General features: G+C 42.7%; 1 protein-coding gene across 2 annotated transcripts; it reads right to left on the reverse strand.

Annotated features, from left to right (window-relative positions):
* Window positions 1-564: 564 nt before the first annotated feature.
* Window positions 565-13,748, reverse strand: NQO1 (NAD(P)H quinone dehydrogenase 1). 2 transcript variants are annotated; one of them, XM_012190046.5, is made up of 7 exons: window positions 13,615-13,748; window positions 5,617-5,781; window positions 5,379-5,509; window positions 3,125-3,238; window positions 2,369-2,470; window positions 1,761-1,960; window positions 565-1,487 (listed from the first exon to the last, which is right to left on the reverse strand). In XM_012190046.5, exons 1-7 carry the CDS (start codon window positions 13,619-13,621, stop codon window positions 1,439-1,441), a joined length of 768 nt encoding a protein of 255 aa, XP_012045436.1. In that variant the 5' UTR covers window positions 13,622-13,748; the 3' UTR covers window positions 565-1,438. The 2 variants fall into 2 exon arrangements, with proteins under 2 accessions (XP_012045436.1, XP_004015151.1); XM_004015102.6 differs by lacking the exon at window positions 1,761-1,960.
* Window positions 13,749-25,065: the final 11,317 nt, after the last annotated feature.

Below are 25,065 nucleotides of genomic sequence, written 5' to 3' on the forward strand. Positions count from 1 at the left end.
AAAGGCAACAGGAAACATTTTCATGTTTTCAAATTGAAACACCCAGCCATCTGCCATTGTGGATATTGTGGAAAGAATACCCAGTGCTTGCTGGCATCTGGCACTTGAGGTTCTCCTGCCTGACGCCATCATTTCCTTGGCAGGTAAGAGGCAACCTTGCTTTGCATCATTTCTCATGTTTTCTTTCTCTGGACCACAAGAGGGCATTCTTTCATCATTTTCAACTTGGATTATACCAACACTTAGTAGACATGCACCTCAATTATTTAAACAGGAAGTTAGATTATGAATGCCAAAATCCTTCACCAAAGTTAGTGAAACTCTAGGCTTACAATTTTGCCCCCAGATTCATGGAACCAAAACACATCCGTGAAAGGAAAGTCATCAGTTTATAAATGATACGGGGAAAATTTCCAGGTTAGTTATATGGATCAAAAAATGAAGTACTATTTGTGGAAGGCTGTTTTTAGGTATTAGGAGTGCTATTTCTTTTTGTGAATTCAGTCATTATAGCACATGTAGTTATAGCTGTCTTGGTTTATTTGCAGATACTAAATCGGAAGATTGAAGTGAAAAAGATTTTTATTAACTTTTCATTTCAAGGTATCTGTGTTAACAACAAAAGTTGAAGGAAGGAGGACATTCATATAGGCATGGTGGTCATTGTATAGTAACAAAGCTAATATAGATCACAAACAAGCAGAGAGTAGCAATTATTAAACAAGTCCCTTAGGTCAGACAGATTCTGTCATTTCTTCCTCTGAGCAATTCCCTTCTGCCATAAACCACAGAGAGGTAATTAAAGAAAAATAGATCATTGAGGAGTTGGATGCTCTCTAGCCAGATTTATTCCTAAATATATATCCCTAAAGAGAGAGGAATTAAATTGTGTAGAGGGCCTTAAAGAATACTGTCTGGCATCTTTCTACCTTTCTGTCTGGCTTTACATCCTAAGAGCCCTTTTGAGCCTAATCAGATGTTGCCATGATAGCAATCGTAAGAATTGGTTACATTATTTAATAAAGCTATCCCAAAACGTATGAATTTAGTCTGTTCTCTATTATTCATTCCTTATGGAAAAAGAAAAACACAGATCTTAAAAACTAAAGCAAATCAAGGAAGCTCAAAATAGCAACCAAGATTAGGTTACATTCTTAGAAGGAAGTCCAGTCTTGTGAATCTTATTTTATGGCTTTGATCTGATTGTCCATTGGGATGGACTTGCCCAAGTGATGGCCCACAGAAAGGCCAAATTTCTTACTTTTCTGCTCATCCTGCACCTCCTTTTTCATTAAGAATCCTGCCTGGAAATTTAGGTCAAAGAGGCTACTTGGAGCAAAATACAGTGGCATCTCATCCCAAATATTCTCCAGGCGTTTCTTCCATCCTTCCAGGATCTGAACTCGGGCATCCTCGGGAGTGTGCCCAATGCTATATGTCAGTTGAGGTTCCAAGACTTGGAAGCCACAGAAGTGCAGAGTGCCACTCTGAGGATACACAAAGCACAGAGGTGAGTCACAAGTCAAATGCCACACACCTTGTACCACAGACAATGAAAGTTAATCTGGGTTTCCCAATAGGACACCCTGATGTGAAGGCCTTGAGAATTAGTTCATAGCTCCATCCTCTCACCTTGTGCTCTCTGTACCTAGCTGTTACCTATTTTAGCCTATTCAGCTGTACTCTTCTCTTAATGAATAAAGCCTTTGAAACTGTCCCAGCCTGGCACTATCTGCCAAAAGTGCCCAAAGTTCTGTTACCTCAGGGAGGGTTCCAGCTTCTCAGCAGCTGACTGTTGCCAAGACCTGCAAAGGTGCGTTTCTTTGCCTCTCCACATTACCAGGCAAGTCTTCATGAAGTATTCTTGCCATTTGTTCTCCAGTGTTATTACTAATACTGATTCCCTCATCCTGTAGATGGCCACCTCACATGCTCTTCTTGCCAGCCTTAGGAGATTATCCTAAGGGTCCAGTGACCGCCAAAAAAAACGTGCTTCAGACTTCAGTTTTATTAGCTGAACTAAATAATTTCTTAACTTTTCTTGGGCTCTGATAGTCTGTGAGACTGTAGCAGCAACTTGGAGGACAGAGAGATTGGCGAGAGATGCCTGTCACATGGCTGTACAAACCTGGGGGAGTCATCCGTGCTGTCCTCTGGCTAGGAGGAGAGAGTGGTATTTGACCATGTACACACATGAATTATTCTATAAGCCTGGGGTCCTGGGAAGACAGGTCAGTCCTAAAAGGAAGCCCCTTCTATAGTTATTTGATCTTCATACCTCAGGTCTGTTTCCAGATGCTATCTGGAGGATTTGGACCCAATAGAAAATTCAGTTAATCCCCCTGAAGGGTCACTGAAAACAAGATACCTGAATTGGCCAGAGAATGATGTTCATGTCCCCATGGATACCATGCAGAGAGTACATGGAGCCACTGCCACCGGTGGTGATGGAAAGCACTGCCTTCTTATTCTGTAAAAGAAAAGGCATTATCATCCACATCTCTTTGGTAACAGGAAGTTAATGGAACAGCCCAGGGAAAAGAATATAAAAGTCCCCACCCCCCACCCCCTGCTGCCTAGATCTGCTCCTTATATTACTTCATACATTGGCTCTTCTGAGCCATGCAGTATGACTCTGCAGAAGTACCAGCCTGGAAAGTGGTACACAGAGGGGCAGGCCCAGGATTCCATACTCTCGCATGTGAAGGCTGTCAAAGTAACGCAAAATCAGTGCTGACTGCTGGTGCCTAGGTGGAGTTTTTAAAATCTGTCTCCTCACAGCACTAGGCATGTATCAAGGCTTGTGATCTAGAAGGTCTCAAAAATGCTTCTTGTGTAGTTTTGGGTGTCTAGAAAATAAAGACAGACTCCTTTTTTTAATGGACAAGTTCATAAAGTTCATATCAGTACATAAAGAGAAAATAGTATAATGATACATTCACCATCCTGCTTTAACTCTCAGTATTTTGCCATTCTAGGTTTATCTAATCTACACACATCTCTCCCAAAGGGACCTGGAGCCTGATTGTGGTATCTAACTGTACTCAAAACTCTGCATCAAGACAGAGTCTTTCTAAAATCCAGGCGCTAGAAAAAAGAAAACCAAGAACAATTATCCACCTACCCGAAAAGGCCCCTTATCATACATGGCAGCATACTTGTAAGCGAACTCCCCTACGAGCACCCGCTCAAACCAGCCTTTCAGGATGGCAGGGACTCCAAACCACTGCAGGGGGAACTGAGGGACAGAGGACAGAGAGGTTAGATTGGGAACACCCCCAGCATAGAAGATTCAATGCTTAGCTGCTGTCCATGACATCACTGAGGGGCAAACTTTCTTCAGGCCCTGTCATTCCTCTTGGAGAAGGTAGAACACTCAAGAAAAGAAAATTTTAAAGAAAATTATTGCCCTTGGTAAGTCAACTAGACACTCCTGTTCCTGCATACAAATAACAAATATCGGGCGGGTGTGAAGAGAGCCACGTGAAATAACTTGTTTCTGTGAAACCTCATTTGGCAGCAAAATCTAAACAGCAAGGATTGGAGGGAAAGTTGGCCTCAGTGTGTGACACCTAAATCAATATTTTTCTCAAGAACTTGCTTCAGTGGGTGTGGTATCACAAATATGAGACCTGTACCTTGTGTTCATGGATGTAAAGTCCTATCATTTAGAATAAACAGAACCACTCACAAATGCTATCAAATGATCAGTGTAACCAAGGTTTATCAGGGAATTCGCACAAGAAAGACCTGCTGGGGCTCTTGTCCTGGTAAAAGTCGAACAAGGCCGTACCAGTATTTCTTCTTGACTCACTTAAAGGCTATAATGACCAGAGGCTAAAAGAAAAAGCTAGGACAGAGAAGAAATTTGTAGGACTTGGTAGTTCTCTCTTTGAAGAATGGTTGACCCACAGGAAAGAGAGTAAGGAAGTAAAGTTCTGGACACGATTGAGAATGAGACCAGCATTCATACCCTGAATCTGCCAATAATGGGAGGCATGACCTCTGCAACACAAGCCCCTTCCTCATCCGTAAAAAGAGGGGCTTGAGGGGTCTCTAGTAGCTTCTCATATTCTCACATTTAAGGTGCTTCAATTGTGAAGGGCATATCTGCAGCTTTTAGGATGTGTAGGTTGTTCAAGCAAGTAGACTTGGTCCTCTGTGAATGTTCTACAGACAGGGTTGAAAATAGAATTCGTTGGCTTGCTTGATATTAAAAGTTTACTTTCTCAGGTTCCATTTGGAGAAGTGAGACAGCTGAGCAGGGCCTAGCCTGTGTGGCACGTTGCTATGAATGCGGGCAGTCTTTCCTCAGGACGTTTATTTTAATGTTGCCAGACTATCATTTCTAGCACACTGCTTTTGCTGGAATAAGACTCTTCCTGTCATCTGTTGCAAAACTGATATAATAAATATGCAAGTCTGAGTTTACATTGCCCTTTCTTGTGCTGCTATTTTGTATGCTCAACCTATACAGTTGTACTGGTAGTAAAGAAAACACATGCATTGGATAGAAGCTGAATGTAAAGGCCAGCCTTTCCAGTTTTAAAATACGGTGATTCTTAGAAGCAGAACTGAAAGTTGCTACTGCTACTGCCTTGGCTGTACTGCAACGAGAGTAGAAAATGTAGACCAAAAAGGGATCCTTTGGGGCACTGGCTCGTGTTATGTGGCTTTGATTCATAGCACCAGGTAGAATAAGGGACTTCAAAGGTTAGAGTCTTTGCAGCTGATTGAATAACTGCAAAAATCACCGCCAGTATCGAACTTATGAAGTTTCCAGTGTTGCATACATTTCATGTTAAATACCAAAAAGCTGGTTGGGGTTGGTAGCAGCAAAGTCACTGACTACAGTCCGCCATCGTCAGGAAAGGTGACTTACAAGAAGCATCCCCAGTTTCAGTGCTGACTGCTAAATGGTGAGGCAGCTTCCAGGAGGAGAAAGGCCATGGTTTTGCTGCTAGAACACATTAAGCAGGGCAGTGCACCCTGCACTGGGAGCTCCCATCGCAGAGAAGCCAAGCTCTTATGCCTCTACAAAATGTTTCCAGGAGGCTTATGGAGATGGGGTGAGAACTGCAAACTTGAGTGATTCCATGAGAAATTACTAATTGAAGAAAAGACTAAACATTCTCGGGAAAAGAGCTCAAGGCTCATATGTCATCTCTGCAGTCACAGTCATACTTTCAAAGAATACACAGCCAGTCTTCATAACATCCATAAATCTGTAATCCTGCACCTTTGAAGTAATTATCCTTCCTAAAGGAGAGTATGGTCAAGGGGCTGTGACTTTCCTAAGAGCACATAGCTAATTAGGTGTCAGGTCTAGGACAAAAACACACAAGTGCCTCAACACCCCTTCTGATGTCTTACCACACCTGAAAAATCACAAGGTCTGCAGCTTCCAGCTTCTTTTGTTCGGCCACAATATCTGGGCTCAGACGGCCTTCTTTATAAGCTAAAACAGTCTCGGCAGGATACTGAAAGTTCCCGGGGTCCTTCAGTTTACCTGCAGAGAGGAAAAGAGAAGCTGACGCCAGAGGGCGAAGGCGGGGCCGAAAGCCCACAAGGGAGAAGTTCCACAAAGACCTAATTAAAGGGGAGAGCCGCTCCCACCTGTGATGTCCTTTCTGGAGATGACGGGATTGAAGTTCATGGCATACAGGTCCGACACAGTGACCTCCCATCCTTTCCTCTTCAAAGCCTCTATGGCAGCCTCCTTCATGGCATAGTTGAAGGACGTCCTCTCTGAGTGGGCCAGTACGATCAGTGCTTTTCTGACTATTTAGACACACACAAGGCACATGGAAAAAATCAGTCACCAACCAGCAAAGCTCAGGCTGCAGGGGAGCCCAGCTGGGCTCCACAATGGAAGATGTGACTTTGTTAGACACTGGGTTATGCAACCCATCCACTGCATCCAGAAATATATTTTCTCCTTATAAGTCCCATTCATCAAAGGAGCGATTTTTAACTCACTGGGAAAACAGTAGCTAATCTAATAAATGGTTTTGGCATACTTAATCAAACATCTGCATAAAAATAAAATTCAGTTCAGTTCAGTCGCTCAGTCGTGTCTGACTCTTTGCGACCCCATGAATTGCAGCATGCCAGGCCTCCCTGTCCATCACCAACTCCCAGAGTTCACTCAAACACATCCATCAAGTTGGTGATGCCATCCAACCATCTCATTCTCTGTCATCCCCATAAAATGATCCCCTTAGAAATCTCATATAAGGTGTTAGAGGTCAGTACAGTGGTTATCCTCTGTCGGGGAATAATGACCGGAAGGAGACAAAGTACCTGGGGTGCTGTCTGTGTTCTATTTTTTTTTTAATATTTATTTGGCTTTGCTGGGTCTTAATTGCAGCACTTGGGAATCTATGATCTTCATTACAGCTTGGAGGATTGTTGGGGCATGTGGGATCTAGTTCCCGGACCAGGTATCGAACCCAGACCCCATTCACTGGGAGCAGAGTCTTAGCCACTGGACCACCAGGGAAGTCCCCTGTTCTGTGTCTTGAAATGGATGCAGATTATACAAGCATGTGTTCAGTTGGTGAAAATTCACTTAGAACTTGTGCACTTTCCAGTGTGTCTATTATATTCAATACAAGTTTCCCACTAATACCACATACAGCAACAACTTACTGGCAGATTAAAGATCTAAATTTTAAAAACTGAAACTATTAGACTAGTATGGGATGCTCTATGTACTCTGTTGCCTTCTGTCTCATTTTTAACTGAACACCAAGAGACTACAGTATTTAAATTACAAACTCTGCCAATACCTTTATCTAGAGGTTTATTGTCATTTTTGACTTTTATGAAATTTTTGTTGCCAAGAAAGGCAGGATTACATTTTTCTCTTATAGATTGAGTTGGTGTAGTGTATCATTGGTTATCAGAATACTCATAGCTTTGGGACTTTGAAATGGTAAATATTCACGATTTGTGAAAAAACCATGACACATAACTGTATGATCTTAATTATAAAAAAATGGATATTTAATTGTATAAATATGAAAATAGGATCTAGAAATGACATATCAAAAGGTAAACTGATTATGGATAACTTTTTTGTTTTTGCTTCTTGTGTTTTTTGGTTTCCTATTATGCATATGTTAACTTTTAAGAAATGTTATTTTTAAAACCTTAATAAAATAAGTATGGGACGAGAGGGAGAAGTTGTATAACCTCTGGACAGAGGCTGCTTTTTAAGAAAGACAACAGCTTCAGAAACCATGAAGGAAAAGCTTGACAGATAAAGCCCCAGAAACATTAAAAATTGTGTTTAATGAAAGGTTCCAGAAACAGAGTCAAAAGACAACCAGGAGAAGATATTCTCAACTCTTACCAAAAAGAGTTAAAATCCCCCCAGTGCAGTTCAGTTCAGTCGCTCAGCCGTGTTCAACTCTTTGCGACCCCATGAATCGCAGCATGCCAGGCCTCCCTGTCCATCACCAACCCCCAGAGTTCACTCAGACTCACGTCTATCAAGTCGGTGATGCCATCCAGCCATCTCATCCTCTGTCGTCCCCTTCTCCTCCTGCCCCCAATCCCTCCCAGCATCAGAGTCTTTCCAATGAGTCAACTCTTCGCATGAGGTGGCCAAAGTACTGGAGTTTCAGCTTCAGCATCAGTCCTTCCAATGAGCACCCAGGACTGATCTCCTTCAGAATGGACTGGTTTGCTCTCCTTGCAGTCCAAGGGACTCTCAAGAGTCTTCTCCAACACCACAGTTCAAAAGCATCAATTCTTTGGTGCTCAGCTTTCTTCACAGTCCAACCTCACATCCATACATGAGCACAGGAAAAACCGTAGCCTTGACTAGACGGACCTTTGCTGACAAAGTAATGTCTCTGTTTTTGAATATGCTGTCTAGGTTGGTCATAACTTTCCTTCCAAGGAGTAAGCGTCTTTTAATTTCATGGTTGCAATCACCATCTGCAGTGATTTTGGAGCCCCCAAAAATAAAGTCTGTCACTGTTTCCACTGTTTCCCCATCTATTTCCCATGAAGTGATGGGACCAGATGCCCCCAAAATGCCTACAAATACTTAGAAAAAGACAATGCAATAGAAAAATAAGGATAGAGAAGGAAATTACAAAAAAACTAAATGAGAAGGTGCCCTGCCAGGCCTGTGAGGAAGAACAGATTAAAATGAGTCATCATTATTTACAGATCGATTGGGAAAACAAATTACATCAAGGGCTATTAGGAGTGCAGGAAAACTGGCACATTACCTGTGGGAAAATGCATTGCCTCAGCCTTTGGTGAGAGTAATCAAGCTGAATCTTTAGACATTTTAAAGACACATAAATCTTTGATCTAGTTGTCCAACTTTGGGGACTCTGTCCTACAGACTGTAAGCATCAGGACAGATGAGCAAGGATGTGTGCTGAACCCTTGGACCTTTGTAGTCATTAGCAAAAATTAGACATAACCTCAATTGCCTATTTATGGAGCACATCTGAATAAATTTTATGATAAATACTTCTGGAATGAGAAGTAAAGTGGGCCTTAGGAAGCATCACTATGAACAAAGCTAGTGGAGGTGATAGAATTCAAGTTGAGATATTTCAAATTCTAAAAGATGATGCTGTGAAAGTGCTGCACTCAATATACTAGCAAATTTGGAAAACTCAGCACTGGCCACAGGACTGGAAAAGGTCAGTTTTCATTCCAATCCCAGAGAAAGGCAATGCCAAAGAATGCTCAAATTACTGCACAATTGCACTTGTCTCACATGCTAACAAAGTAATGCTCAAAATTCTCCAAGCCAGGCTTCGACAGTATGTGAACCATGAACTTCCAGATGTTCAAGCTGGTTTTAGAAAAGGCAGGGGAACCAGAGATCAAATTGCCAACATCCACTGGATCATTGAAAAAGTGACACAGTTCCAGAAAAACATCTGCTTTATTGACTATGCCAAACCTTTGACTGTGTGGATCACAACAAACTGTGGAAAATTCTGAAAGAGATGCGAATACCAGACCCCCTCATCTGCCTCCTGAGAAATGTGCATGCATGTCAAGAAGCAACAGTTAGAACTGGACATGGAACAACAGACTGGTTCCAAATAGGAAAAGGAGCACGTCAAGGCTGTATATTGTCACCCTGCTTATTTAACTTATATGCAGAGTACATCATGAGAAATGCTGGGCTGGATGAAGCACAAGCTGGAATCAAGATTGCCAGGAGAAATATCAATAACCTCAGATATGCAGATGATATCACCCTTATGGCAGAGAGCGAAGAACTAAGGAGCCTCTTGATGAAAGTGAGAAAGGAGAGTGAAAAAGTCAGCTTAAAACTCAACATTCAGAAAACTAATAAGATGGCATCTGGTCCTGTCACTTCATGGCAAATAGATGGGGAAACAATGGAAACAGTGACAAAGGTCTGTCTAGTCAAACCTTTGGTTTTTCCAGTAGTCATGTATGGATGTGAGAGTTGGACTATAAACAAAGCTGAGCGCAGAAGAATTTATGCTTTTGAACTGTGGTGTTGGAGAAGACTCTTGAGAGTACCTTGGACTGCAAGGAGATCCAACCAGTCCGTCCTAAAGGAAAACAGTCCTGAATATTCATTGGAAGGACTGATCCTGAAGCTCCAATACTTTGGCCACCTGATGAGAAAAACTGACTCATTTGAAAAGACCCTGATGCTGGGAAAGATTGAAGGCAGGAGGAAAAGGGGATGACAGAGGATGAGATGGTTGGATGGCATCACCAACTCAATGGACATGAGTTTGAGTAAGCTCCGGGAGCTGGTGATGGACAGGGAAGCCTGGTGTGCTGCAGTCCATGGGGTTGCAAAGAGTCAGACTCGACTGAGCAACTGAACTGAACAGAATATTATGCTGGTACCAAGAATGAGTTTGCTGCACGTATTGATATACTGTCACCCTGAAAGATATCTGGGATATATCATTAAATGATAAAATGGGGACTTCCCTGGCGATCCAGTGGTTAAGACCTCTTTCCAATGCAGGGAGTGTGGATTCAGTCCCTGGTTGGGGAGCTGAGATCCCGTGTGCCTTGTGGCCAAAAAACCAAAACATGAAACAAGTAATATTCTAACAAACTCAATAAATACTTTTTATAAATGGTCCACATTTTAAAAATCTTTATAACGTGAATGTGAATCTACTTTCACAATAAAGAAAGAAACTCCATGTTTGTAGGTAGATCTGCAGTCTATTGCTCTGAAGAGAAAAAGACGTGGCGCAGTTTTCTTAGGCAAGTAAGAGGTGACAAGGGGGTAGACGCACAGGGGAAGATGAGCTTTTTCTTGGACATCCTTTGTGTTAGTAAAGCCATTAGAACATGCCTGCTTCTGCAACAAGAGCATGTAAAGGGTGCTTACTACGCGCTGAGCATTGTTCTAAGTACTCTGTATTTTTTGCAGTTGTCATAGCAACCCTGTGAGGTAAACAGAATATCATTAGGGACGGGAAGACTGAGGCCCAGAAACTTTAAGCAAGTTACCCAAATTTACGTGTTAAGTGGTGAGGCTGGAATAACTTGAAAATATATAGAGAGAAATCCACACAACAACATGCAGGCATGGGGAAGAGTACCAGAGAAAGGAAGTTTCGCCATCCTCCTGAAATTGGAGCTAAAATTCCATACCTTACTAACTCTTCAAAAGCAGTGACTGTGGGTGGACCTGAGGAGAGAGTGCACCTGCAACTTCTTATAGTATTGTTGGAAGAAAATTAAGGCACCTGTAAGCCTTTAGTTCTCTCCCTGATTTCAGTATTAACCACACCTGGCGTAGGCATCGCCCATTGGCTTAAACTCAGTCATGTGTAAGCTTTAGGTTCCCGCTTGTCAAAAAAGAGGATTCCCAAGCTTGGCCTGGCCTTTTGGACTCCATAAACTCAGATTCGGTGGGGTATAAATTTGGTGATGATTTAAATGCTACAGAAGTGATTTAGTTTCTTCTGATGTAGCCTGGGAAAATGGAAAGGAATTCCTGAGGCTGCTTCAACAAATTCCCACCTGATTTCTTACCAACTCATGGACTGAACACCACTGAGAGCAACGTGAGTATATTAAACTCTAACATGCATTTTCTTTGTGACTTATCTTTGCATTAGTCATATCAGTTTACTAAGTACTGCTTTGTCAGTTTTTATTCTCTTGGCTTCTTACATATGTATATTTTAATTTTTAAATTTATATATATATAGTTTCACTTCTTACCAACATTAACAAACATTTTATAAGTAGTAAAACATAAAAGTGATTCCCAGAAAATGAGTAAGTCAAGACATCTATCTCTTGCTTTCAAAGAGCTTACATCTACTAACTACAGTACAGCCATGACTGTTCCCTTCAAAAATAAAAAAAAAAAAAAGATGAGACTCAAACAGGAAGAATATATTCACAAGAAATATAACCAATAGAGTTCAAAATCTGAAGTATATAGATTTCTTAAAAACAACCCAGTAGAAAAATGGTCAAAGGCTATAAATGGGCAATCAATAGAACAGTTGTGCATATTTGCTAGAGGTAAGGGTAAAGCAAGAGATAAGCCACCTCTCTAGTTTTCAGGTCATTTTCCATGGCCAATTCTGAGATTTTTTGGACTTAGAGGGCTCAGTTTCCCTTCCTGCCATTTAGCTACACAAGCTTGACTTTATCAGAATTTACTCAAAGAAAGGCATAAAACATATACACAAATAACTAACAGAGGAAAACTGTTCACTTCAGGGCCAGCCCCTCAGGAAAGGCCTTGAGAAGGAGCTGCATTTGAGCTGAGTCTTGGAAGACAAATGGGGTTATTATCAGTACCTCTACTTTACCATTCAGTAGAAGGAAATGGCAACCCACTCCAGGACTCTTGCCTGGAAAATTCCATGGACTGAGGAGCCTACAGTCCATGGGGTCACAAAGAGTAGGACATGACTGAGCGACTTCACTTCACTTTGCTTGTCCTGCACGTGATTAACCCATCTGCTAGAAGCAACTGTGTAACATGGCTAAGCACATCTTGTTAATGCCTCTCTCTCCCTGCACCATTTCCTTTTCAGGTCTCAATCCCTAAGCAATACGCTCCCATTCCGTCCTCATTTCTCTGTGTCCCCACCATCCTACACCTTCTATTTCCAATCCACATCCACACCAGCCAGCCTTCTTTCCCCACCTTGAAATGCTAATGTTCTCACTGACCCAGCCTCCCCACCTCAGTTTACTGAGCACTTAGGATGCACCTGGCACCTCTCTAGGCATTTGGGATATATCAACATACCAACACAAAACAAATCTTTGCCATTTCCTACTCCCGAGGATCTTCCCTACTCAGGGATTGAAGCCGTATCTCCTGCATTGGCAGGCGGATTCTTTACCACTGCGCCTACCTAGGAAGCTTAATACTAGTTATACAAGATCTAAATCTTCCCATTTTCCCTCACTAGCTCCCCCAACCCCCCTCCCCTTTTTGTTTTTGTTTGTTTGTTTGTTTGTTTGTTTGGTCTGTTACACATAGATACAGAACATTCTATAGGATTGGAGAATGGGGAAATAGTTCTTGCCCTAGTATTTCAAGAGAGGTATTGATGCCCTCCAGACAACTGGGGTACAAATAACCAAGAGGGAAACGGCCACTAATCTGCGTGCAGAAGCCTTGTCAGCCAAGCCCTACCCCTTGGGCCATGAAACCTTGGGTGGGCTTCCAGTCCCCTGCTTAGCCCTTTTCTCTTGAGCACCTAAATAGTCTGTCAGCTCCAAAAGCAATGCCTTCCCTCACCCACTTACTTTTAGCAAGATGAGGTTGTGTGTTTGTGTGTGTGTTTTCAGAAGGTAGAACTAGGTTCATAGGGAAGGAAATTACAGAAAGGTAGAATTCTGCCTTCTAGGAAGGAAATAGATATCTAGATTTTAGCTCATTATCCGATCTCAGAGTAAGGCTCTCTGGAAAACAGGGATTCCAGCCCCAGCAGGTGTTGCAGCTGGTCCAGTATGTGTGAGAGGCCATTCACACATTAGATTCAAGTTGTGGGGACCTCCAAGGTCCCCCTGTGGTTGACGGTGGAGAAGGGAGGCTCTGTCACTAGAGCGGCACCCAGATCAGGTTTGCCCACTCCACGGGTCACAGTCTGAAAAGTTTCCTGGCCCAGCAGCCTGGAGCTGGGTCTGATGTCCATCAAACTAAAGGGAGCAGCTTCCCCGGCTCAAGCACCCCCACTGCCAGATCTTCCAGTTTCCCTCCAGAAGCTGGGAACCCACGTTTTTAAGTGAAATTGCCTATATTTATTTTAAACGTTAGCAACTTATTCCAAAAGATTTTAAATACTATTGAGGTCAAGCAGGGTGTGCAAGTTGGCCAATTTGGTCTCTGACAGCTGATTCTGACCCCAGAGGGAAGGAACCTTTTGCTTCCAAGGTCAATTCTCTCCTAACCGCCCATCGTCGTTTCTGGGAGTGGGGTAGAAACAGGAGACTCTCCTCTCCCGGCATCTGTCAGGGCTCATCCAGCGATTCTAATGCCTCCACGTTTCCAGCTTTAAGCCGAGGAAGGAAACTGTAAGCTCCTGCTGAGGAACGAGGGCTGGGGACAGCAAGGCGCCTGGAGGGGTTGGGGGGCGGGGGGCGGACACTCACCAGCCATGGCTCCGGCAGCGCGCTGATTGGCTGGTCTGCTGGTTGCCCTGGTGACTCAAGCTGGGGAGGGGTGGACGGCAAGGTCCTCAGGCTGCTTAGCGAGCTGCCACCTAGAAGGTGTCACCAGTGCTGCTCGCCCCCGAGCGCCTGCTACTTTATACCCAGTCTGGCTGGCCCGGCCCATAAACTAGGGAGCCAGCAAAGGCGGAGCTGCCGATCAGGCCCTGGGGTGCAAGGGCGGAGCACGCCTCGGCTGAGGTTCTAGGAAGAACTGGCAGTCTGAGTACAAGCATACGGACCCATGTGGAAGAAGGGTTCCTGGGGGATAGGGAGTAAGGAACCCATGAGTCTGGGTGGGTGTGGGGAGGCATATTTTCTGGACGCTGTTCTGAAACCACCCTGGGACAAAAGGAGGAAGTGTCCGATGGAGTCCGAGGTTCCTTTGGGCACGCTATCCAGGCCACTCCTAGCCCTGGGAAATGGCTCTGAATGGAATGGGCCTGTCTGAGAGAGGAAGGCGAAGGACTGCAGTTCTTTAGACTCAGATTCGCTGAGTCATTGTGACTAGACTTAGGTTTCGCGGGCTGAGATGACCTGGGAGACTTGCTTCTAGAGAAAAGAATCTGTTCCTGCTTTTGGAAGGTTCGCATTTTACACTTGCTGGGGCCGGGGGGTGGGGTGGGGCTCCCCGCCTAGAATGCACTGCTCTGCTGCTAAGTTGCTTCAGTCGTGTCCGACTCTGTGCGACCCCATAGATGGCAGCCCACCAGGCTCCCCCGTCCCTGGGATTCTCCAGGCAAGAACACTGGAGTGGGCTGCCATTTCCTTCCTGGGTACAAACCCCTTCTCCTCATAATCTGGAGAAGAGCTTTTTTTTCCTGAAGAGCTGATCATCATCAGAGGAAGCATTTAAAGACTAGCCAAGACAGATAAAAGTGTGGTGCTGTTTATCCAAAGTCCTACTTAGGACAATTGATCGGAACAGAGCAAAGTTTTACGTTTTTAAGTTTCTCAAAGTAAAAGTTATAATAAAGTCTTCATCCTACAGAAGGAAGACATTGTCAAAAGGCAAAGGAAAAAGAAATAGAACTTTAAAATACTAACATAACCTTCAGAGGGACTGAAGGTTACCCTGGTGACCCTTCCAGTGGTTGGATCACTCCATGCATCCACCGTGGTATGCACGGATTGGATCCCTGGTCTGGGAACTGGATCCCACATGTTAGCACTGTGCTGGTGGAAAGAAAAAAATGTAACCATCAGAAAATTTACAGGTGATAAACTAAGAAAACTCGAGGGAAGAAAGTTGGGAAGCACACTAAGGGAAGAAGCAAAATTTAAAGGGGTGAGAAAACTCAAGAAGTAATCAAGATAACTTTTTAGTGCAATTTATTAAAAATCCATTTGAAGGCAAAAAGCTTGAACAGATGAAAAATTTTAAATGTTAAATAAAGATGGACTTAGTACTTTTACCAAGCCAAGCCATGTTGCACCTAAAGCAAGAGGAAGAGTTAGTTGAAAGAGATTATTTTGTTTAAAAACAACATTCAGTCGAGTAAGTTTTAAAGCTCTTACTAGCTTTATTCAACAATTCAGTAATCCAGCAGCATTCAAGACTTAGCAGACAAAAAGGAGTTCTGAGGAGCTGTCAAAATTGAAGAATTTTCTAGGTGAAAGGAAGCAGGAACCAGAAGTTATACCAGGCAAAAGGCAATGCCCTCCTTTTGATCAGACTCTCAGCCTGAGAGATGTGACTTAAAAAAAAATTTTTTTTTAAGGTTTTAGTGCTACTCCCAGCAAAACTCTGGAATTCTCACAGTTTTTGATGAGTCTCTGTGTTGTATTCACAATATCGGACAACTTTTTCTTGGCTGCACTGCGGACCTGGCGAGATCTTAGTTCCCAGACCAGGAATTGAGGCCAGTGAAATCACTGAGGCTTAACCACTGGACTGCCAGGGAATTCCTATCAGGTTCACTTTAAGTCCGTTTTTTTATTTGATTTTCTTCTACGATTCTTTGGGAGATCCTTGGTTTGGTGGTGAGCAGTTGCAAATAAGCGTTTTAAACTTTTGAGAAAATACAGCACATGAAGGAGACGACTATTATTTTTATAAGAAGGCATGTCTGGAGTGCACTTGAGAGCCATAGTCCCCAAGACCCAAGCCAATCAGAATCAAGTAAGTCAAAGAAAGACACTATTGAAGGAGGGTCTCTTTTCAAAGTCAGCTGGCTTATCCAGTGATCTTACGTAGCTGAGTCTTAATTTCCTCAGAAGTGTCAGTCCAAGTATAGCAAGTGTGTGGTCTATACACAGCGCAGTTGCTCAGCAAAGCATACTTGTCTTTCTTCCTGACTTACTTCACTTAGTATGATAATCTCTGATTGCATCCGTGTTGCTGCAAATAGTGTGAGCACACACAGACTATTTAGGGCTTCTGCCCATTTTTTGATTGGGTTATTTGGTTTTTTGTTGTAGAAATAATCTTGATCCGACATCTTGGAGAAAGCAGTCCACCTTGCAGTTGGCTACTTCTCTTCCTCGTCAATTTGATTTTGAGGTCTCCAGTGTTTGTACAGGACCAGATGTCAGGTAGAGCCTTCTTCAGGTGTGAAATATGCACCCAAGGTTCAGCACCTTGTAATTTGACGGGGATATCAATGATCAAAAGCACTTGGTAGCACCCTTTTCTTGAGTCTGACCTTTGCAAAACATCAGAATAAAACAGTAGTAGTCTGTAGCCGAAAAACTTTAGAATGCCCATGATTAAAGATTTGATGAGAGTTTTTTACAGTGGATTAACAAGGAAATTTGGTCATTTATGTGATATATAAATTTTAAGATCGTAAGTGGAATTAGGATTGATAACATTATACTAGGATATGTCAAATTTCTAGGAATTTCTAAAACACCACCTATATTAATAACATGCATCATACAAATATAATCTAAGAAGGTTTAACATCACTTCTTTTTTTTTTTTTTTGATAATGCTTCCCAAGTAATATAACAAGTCAAATAAATGTAATTAGCTCAACATCTTATCTGGTGAGTAACAAATACTTTAGATTTTCTAGGGGGCTTTTGGAAAGCCTTAAAGTAAGTTTGAGCTTAAAAGACTCCACTTAGGGACCTCCTTGGTGGTCCAGTGGTTGAGACTCTCTGTTCCCAATCCAGGGGGCCTGGGGTCTATCCCTGGTCAGGGAGCTAGATCCCATACGCTGCCACTAAGACCTGGCACAACCAAGTAAATAAATATATTTTTTAAAAGACTCCACTTAGAATTTTTTAAATTGAAGTGTACTTCATTTACAATGTTGTGTTAGTTTCTGGTGTATAGCAGAGTGATTCAGTAATTTGTGTATACAGTCTATACTTTTTCAAATTCTTTTCCATTATAGTTTATTATAGGATATTGAATATAGTTCCCTGTGCTATACAGTATGACATTGTTGGTTATCTATTTTATATGTAGTAATTTGTATCTGCTAACCCCAAACTGTTAGTTTTCCCCTTTTTCCCATTTGGTAACTGTAAGTTTGTTTTCTGTATCTGTGAGTCTATTTCTGTTGTGTAAATAAGTTCATTTGTATTATTTATTTTTTAGATTCTACATAAGTGGTGTCATGTGATATTTGTCTTTAGCTATCTGACTTCCTTCTCTTATAAGAATCATTGCTGCAAATGGCATTACTTCACTCTTTTTTATGGCTGATTAGTATTCCATTGTGTGTGTGTGTGTGTGTGTGTGTATACACACCACATCTTTTTTATTTATTTAGGCTATGCTGTATCTTCACTGATGCACCAGCTTTTCTCTCACTGCAGGAAGCGAGGGCTACTCTCTAGTTATGGTGTACAGGCTTCTTGCTGCGGTGACTTCCCTTGTTGTGAAGCAGAGGCTTCAGGGCGCCCGGGCTTCAGTAGCTGTGGCTTGTGGGCTCAGTAGTTGCAGTTGCCAGGCTCTAGAGCACAGTCTTAGTTGCTCTGCGGCATGTGGGATCTTCCCAGAAGAGGGACTGAACCCATGTCTCCTTCATTGGCAGGCAGATTCTTTACCACTGAGCCACCAGGGAAGACGGGAAGACCCCTGCATCTTCTTTAACTATTCATCTGTTGATGGGCCTTTGGGTTGTTTCCTTGCTCTGTTTAATGCTGCGATGTACATAGGGGTCTTCTTTTGTGCTGTGCTCAGTTGTGTCCGACCCTTTGTGATGGCTCCTCTGTCCTTGGGATTTCCTAGGCGGGGATACTAGAGTGAGTTGCTATTTCCTACTCCAGGGGATCTTCCTGACCCAGGGATCATACCTGTGTCTCTTGTGTCTCCTGCATTGGCAGGTGGATTTTTTACCACTGAGCCACCTGGGAAGCCCTAACATGAACTTAACTTGACTTTTAATAAACTTAGGTAGAATAAAAGTGTTCTATTTAATTTTGATAACTGTAAAGGCATGCCTGTTTTCATCAAAACACAAACTAGCTTTTATATACCAAAGATTATTTTAATCACATGAATATAAATGGAGCTCTTTATAAATAATAGCTTCTAGAGACAGAAACGGAGAAGGCAATGGCACCCCACTCCAGTCCTCTTGCCTGGAAAATCCCATGGAGGGAGGAGCCTGGTGGGCTGCAGTCCATGGGGTCGCTAGGAGTCGGACACGACTAAGCGACTTCACTTCCACTTTTCACTTTCATGCATTGGAGAAGGAAATGGCAGCCCACTCCAGTGTTCTCGCCTGGAGAATCCCAGGGACAGGGGAGCCTGGTGGGCTGCCGTCTATGGGGTCACACAGAGTCGGACACGACTGACGCGACTTAGCAGCAGCAGCAGCAGCAGCAGCAGAGACAGAAAAGGATGACTCATTTATAACATATAGACATACATAAACATGCAGACAGAGGCAAATAGGATCTTATGGCTTTTGTTTTTCAATTTTATATCTGGGACAAGTACAATGATGCAAAATCGACTAGTTTAAAATAGAACAGTTGGGTCCAAGTTGTATTTCTGGCAGATGGACTAAAGTTTAGTTTTCCTTCTCCAATAACTGAAGCTTTTCGCTAATATTTGTGGTGAAGATTTTTAAGATTTTTTTTCACAGGCCTAATTTCCAAATCTGCCTGCAGTGCAGAAGACCAGGGTTTAATCCCTGGGTCGGGAAGATCCTCTGGAGAAGAAAATGGCAATCCACTCGAGTATTTTTGCCTGGAGAATCCCATAGACAGAGGAGCCTGGCAGGCTACAGTCCATGGACTTGCAAAAAGTTGGACACAACTGAGCAACTAACACACTAATTTCCAAATCACCTCCCCCCACACTCCTTCTGATAAGAATTACCTTTGTTTCTAGAGGAGACCAGGTAGAACATTTACATCTCACATGGCACAGAAAAAGAATTTAGTTTCACCAAGAAAGAATTTTGTTCCCCAAGTCCAGATGGTTTTACAATATCTGCTGCTGCTGCTAAGTCGCTTCAGTCATGTCCGACTCTGTGTGACCCCATAGACGGCAGCTCACCAGGCTCCCCCGTCCCTGGGATTCTCTAGGCAAGAATACTGGAGTGGATTGCCATTTCCTTCTCCAATGCATGAAAGTGAAAAGTGAAAGTGAAGTTGCTCAGTCGTGTCCGACTCTTAGTGACCCCATGGACAGCAGCCCGCCAGGCTCCTCCGCCCATGGGATTTTCCAGGCAAGAGTGCTGGAGTGGGGGGCCATTCTACAAGCCTTTTAAGATGGATAGGAGAGGTTTGGGAATTGGAAGAAAGAAAAGGTGTGGTTTGAATTGCTTCTAGAGATACATTTCAGTTCTTGTAAAGACTCAATTTGCAATACAAGAACAGTTTGGTTTTTTAAAACATTTATTTATTTTGCTGTGCTGAGTCTTAATTGTGGCATGCCAACTCTTAGATGGGGCAAGTGGGATCTAGTTCCCTGAACAGGGTTCAAACCCAGGCCCCTTTCATTAGGAGCCTGGAGTCTTAGCCCCTGGACCACCAGGGAAGTCCTAGTTTTTCACTAATTTTGATTTTAGTTTCCTACTGGATATTTAAAGAAATAACTGGTAAAGTTGACCAGAGAATCTCTTGGAGTCCCATCAACATGGGAGGTGTCCACACATGGGCCTCCTTCAAGGGTGGAAATGGGGGCCATTAAGTTTGATGTGGAATGATTTTGTTGCAGAGAAAAAGCCAGTTCTGACTCCATGTTGGAAACTGTTTCTTTGACTTGCTTTCCATTTCTTTTGTTACTGTAATTATACTTAATAGCTGTTTCCTTTAGGAAATGGCAAGTGTCTATCATACAGCTTATCTAACTTAGTACTGATCGGGCAATTCCTGATTGACTGCTGTTAAGGTTCTGTTTCTAGGAGAGCAGAAACTTTATTGGTTTGGTGATGTGGGACATAGCAAAAGCTATTGTCATATTTTAAACAATTTAGTGTATTATTTTTTTTCATCCTGGATTTTCTTCACTAATTTTGATTAAAAAAAAAAAATATTGCATGATTGGGACTTCCCTGAAGGTCCAGTGGTTAAAGCTCAGAGCTTCCACTGTAGGGAGAGCAGGTTTGATTCCATGGCCAGGGAACTAAGATCCTGCATGCCTTGTGGTGTGGCCATAAATGAATAAGTAAATAAACATTGCGTGATTCAGGGGATTCCCTAGCCATCCAGTGTTAGGACTCTGTGCTTTCACTGCTGAGGGCCTTGGTTTGACCCTTGGTCAGGGAACTAAAATCCCACAAGCCACATGGTACAACCAATAATAACAATAATAGTAATAAATAAAAATAAGTTAAAATACTGCATGACTTATATTGATACTATCTAAAGTTGATAAACCAAGAAATAGAGCACATTATCAGAGTGTAACCACCAGAACCTTCAAACACAGTGTTTCACAGTATTTCTTCTAGGAATGAAAAATGACAGATTATTTGTTTATATTTAAGAATTAAAACTGCTAAGGGGTATGAGAGTTTAATGAAGAGTTTGCTACTCAGTAAGAGTTTTCTGGGGGACATGAGGGCCCGTCTAGTCAGTTCAGTCTCTCAGTCGTGTCTGACTCTTTGCGACCCCATGAACTGCAGCATGCCAGGCCTCCCTGTCCATCACCAACTCCTGGAGTCCACCCAATCCCAGGTCCATCGAGTCAGTGATGCCATCCAACCATCTCATCCTCTGTTGTCCCCTTCTCCTCCTGCCCTCAATCTTTCCCAGCATCAGGGTCTTTTCAAATGAGCCAGCTCTTCACATCAGGTGGCCAAAGTATTGGGGTTTCAGCTTCAACATCAGTCCTTCCAATGAACACCCAGGACTGATCTCCTTTGGGATGAACTGATTGGATCTCCTTGCAGTCCAAGGGACTCTCAAGAGTCTTCTCCAAAACCACAGTTCAAAAGCATCAATTCTTCAGCGCTCAGCTTTCTTCAGTCCAACTCTCACATCCATACATGACCACTGGAAAAACCATAGCCTTGCTGGGAACACAGTTTTAGCCACTGGACCACCTGGGAAGTACGTCCTTTTCCAAATTCTTGATGCCTTGTGGTATGCTGTGTTTTAAAGTAATGTCTTGTGTGTGACTTTTCATTTTAAGATGGTGGTCCACAATGTTTACGGCAGCAGAGATGGGTTTCGTGGAAGGCAATTATTCCATAGACTCGGGCCGGGGCAGAGATGATTCAGTGAAGAAGCTGGCGATGGGGAGAGGCACATGAAGCTTCGCTCTCTCACCTGCTGGTTCCCACCTGCTCTGCTGCCTGGCTCCTAACAGACCACAGATGGGAGCAGTCTTCGTCTGGGGTGGTGGACCCCTGTTTTAAGACAGTACTTATTGGCTTGCTATTATGAAAAATGAGGATGAGTACTTGGACAGTATCCACCAACTCCACTTTTTCTCCCTATTTTTCCAACATGGTGATATCAAAAACTCTGACTGAATCAATACTTAGCGTTTATGCTATTATGACAATAGACCAAGCAATGAATTATGATTATGTTTCCTCTCTTCTACAACTTCATATCTTTCTGGAGTAATATTTGCCTCTCTTTTTTCATGATTTTTCTCTACTGCAAGCACTCATGGTTCCCAACCATGCCATCTGATGTGTAAAAAAACAAATAGCATACATACCATGAATGCTATTTTTTCACTTGGTGAAATTCATCAGATTTCTTGTCAGTTCTAGTTTTTGGAGAAAGGCATGCTGGATGTCCTGTCTTCCACGCTGGGCTGATCACTCTCTGAGCTTTGCTGCACAGCTGTCTTCTGGGATTCTTTTTACCTCTGTCTTATGTTAGATCCCAACTGTTTCTCTTTTGTTTACTCTTCCCCACCCCACTCTGGATTACTTTCTCCAGTAGTTTCCCCAGAAAGGATAAATGAAAGGTAACTTTTTTGATATATCGCATATCTGACCATTAGACATCAGACCATTTGGCTGTGTGTAGAAGTCTATGGTTGTCATGGAAAATCTGATAAAATTTGCTTCCTGATTGTTTGGATGTAGATCACTTACATTTTTCTCTGTAAGCACCTGAGATCTTTTTACTCCCAGTGTTCTGAAATTTTACCAAAATGAACATTATAGGGGTAACCCCCTCATATGCCCTTATTCTGTATATTACTATGAAATGTAATATGTACATTTATATATTACTATGAAAACCATATTGTATTAATTTGTGCTTTTCTAAATGATCAAAATATACCATGCCAGGCTTATCAGTGGACAATTCTTCTAATTTCATTATACTTCATGGAAGAAAAGTCAACAGATTTCATTCCTCCATCCCTGTAGAGTAGGAAATAATGATCATGGAATCACTGAAGACTTACTATGCATCAAGGACTGTTCTAGATATAGTTATATATGTGTAGCTCATGTTAATTCCCCATAAAACCCTTTGAGAGAAGTGTTATTATAACTCATTTTTTAACAGCTTTATTAAGATACATGAGCCATAAAATGTGCCAATTTAAAGTGGCTAATACAATGGCTATTAGCATATTTTTAGAGTTTTGCTGTGAGGACATTAATCTCACTTTAAAACATTTTATCACCTTCAACAGAAGCCTTGTACACAGCAGCAATCACTCTCCCATTTCCCTGGCTGTCCCTGACCTTTGGTCCTAGGCAACCAGTTATCTACTTTCTGATTGCCATTCCAGGCATCTTATAAATGATATCATACATTATATGGTCTTTTGAGACTGGCTTCTTTCACTTAGCATAATGTTTTCAAGGTTCATCTGCTATTGAGTCCAAGATCGTACTGCTCGCTGCACAACAGGTCAATACATTGAGAGACAAGTTGTTGAGGCAAGGAAAAGTGATTTCATTCAGAAAGCCAGCAGACCCAGAAGACGGTGGAATACTGTCCCAAAGAACAGTCTTACCCTGGTTAGAATTCAGGCTTCTTTTATACTAAGAGGAGAAGGGGATGTGGCTCATTATGGCAAACATTTTGGTGCTGGAATCCTTTGCTCTTGCAGCTGGCCACAGAGGTCTGGTCACAGTGTTCCTATAAACATCCAATAAGACAATTTTTATTTTCTGATTTTTTTTTCTTTTTATATGAATGGAAAAGTGTTAAAGGTCAGAGCCTTGAGAATGGGCTGTCCTATAAATGTCAGGCTATAGGCAATATTCATTTATAAAGGTGCAGAGACAGCATGACTAAGCACAGGCAACAGAGCATAAAGATTAGAGCTAAAGAGAGAGATTCAGTATGGAGTCAGGTTTGTTTTCTCTGTTACGCATCCATGTCAGTACTTCCTTCCTTTGTATGACTGTATAAGACTCCATTGTGTGGATAAACCACATTTCGTCTGTTCATTCATTAACATTGTTTATTCATTCGTTTATTTATTCATTCAGTTGAAGGACATTTGTGTTGTTTCCACGTCTGGCTATTATGAGTAATGCTGCTATAAACATTTGTACACAAGTCTTTGTGTGGACATATGCTTATTTCTCTTGGGCAAGTATATATAAATAGGTGTAGAATTGCTGCTGCTGCTACTGCTGCTAAGTCATTTCAGTCGTGTCCGACTCTGCGACCCCATAGATGGCAGCCCACCAGGCTCCCCCGTCCCTTGGATTCTCCAGGCAAGAACACTGGAGTGGGTTGCCATTTCCTTCTCCAATGCATGAAAGTGAAAAGTGAAGTTGCTCAGTCATTCAGTCGTGTCCAACCCTCAGCGACCCCATGGACTGCAGCCTACCAGGCTCCTCCCTCCATGGGATTTTCTAGGCAAGAGTACTGGAGTGGGGTGCCATTGCCTTCTCTGGTAGAATGGCTAATAACTCTATATTTAACATTTGAGAAACTCCCAAACCGTGAGGTCAGGAATAAATCCTCCATTTTACAGATGAGGAAACAGGCACCCAGTGCTCACCGGCTTGTCCACAGCTCTACAGCTTGTCAGTGGTGTCGTTCAGAATCGGAGCTCAGGCTTTTGGTCTCCAGAGCCAGCTCCTATCTCCTTGTTATCAGAGCTAGGGTCGAAATTCTTGAGTCTAGCTCCAGGTCAGCTGCTAATTCTTGTCTCTCTGAGCCCTGTTTGCCTTATCTGTAAAAATACAGGTTGGGACTGCATTGTCTTCAAGGTCTCTCTAGCTTTAATTTGCTGTCAGTTTAAGATTGTACAATTCCCATGATCTTCTCCAAGCAGGCCTCTGTCCCAGGTGTAGGTATGTACTGGGCATTGTGTATCAACTGAAAACAATGTCCTCAGGGCCTTCCCTGCATCCCCAGGGAGCATGCCAGCACCATGGAGCTGTAAGAAGCTTTGTTGACCGTCTTTGTTATCTAGAAATAAGAAGCAGGGGCAGAACCCTCAAGGGTCCCCCATCCTCCTCTCGACGAAAGAACACAAACAGCCTCATTAGTCACCTGCCAAGTCCCTGCATCCAGAAGTCCCCAAAGCCCCCTTGGTTTTTCCCAGCTGCAGGTGATGGACTTAGAACAGTAGCTCAGAGCCATGTTTGGGCCCGTCTGGGGACCCAGGCATCTCCTGTCCTCAATGGTTCCCATGGCTACCAGCCAAGTATCCGTGGAGGGAATAGGTCCTTGGTATTAGGAGAGAGATGGTTCTTCTACTTTGAGCCCCATCCCATTTTGCCTTCCTGTCTCACAGTCACAATCACTGCTGCACAGGACACACACTGCTGTGTTGGACTCCCTGTGTTCCTGTGTGTCTTGCTGGAATTTTGTCCTGTTACATATTGTGTGAAGTAGGTCATCCTCTGTTGGACTTAGACCTTCCCTGATTAAAGTGAAATTTCTCTTCAAACGGCATACATGTGTTATGAAGAGATTTTATCTGATGTAGCAAATTGAGTTTTGATCTCAGATCAGAGAAGTATAGAAGGGACCCGTTTCCTTTAAAAAAATTTGTTTATTCATTTTGCTGTGCTGGCTCTTAGTTGTGGCAAATGA

Source organism: Ovis aries, chromosome 14 (assembly GCF_016772045.2).
Source record: "Ovis aries strain OAR_USU_Benz2616 breed Rambouillet chromosome 14, ARS-UI_Ramb_v3.0, whole genome shotgun sequence".
Classification (NCBI taxonomy): Eukaryota; Metazoa; Chordata; class Mammalia; order Artiodactyla; family Bovidae; genus Ovis; species Ovis aries.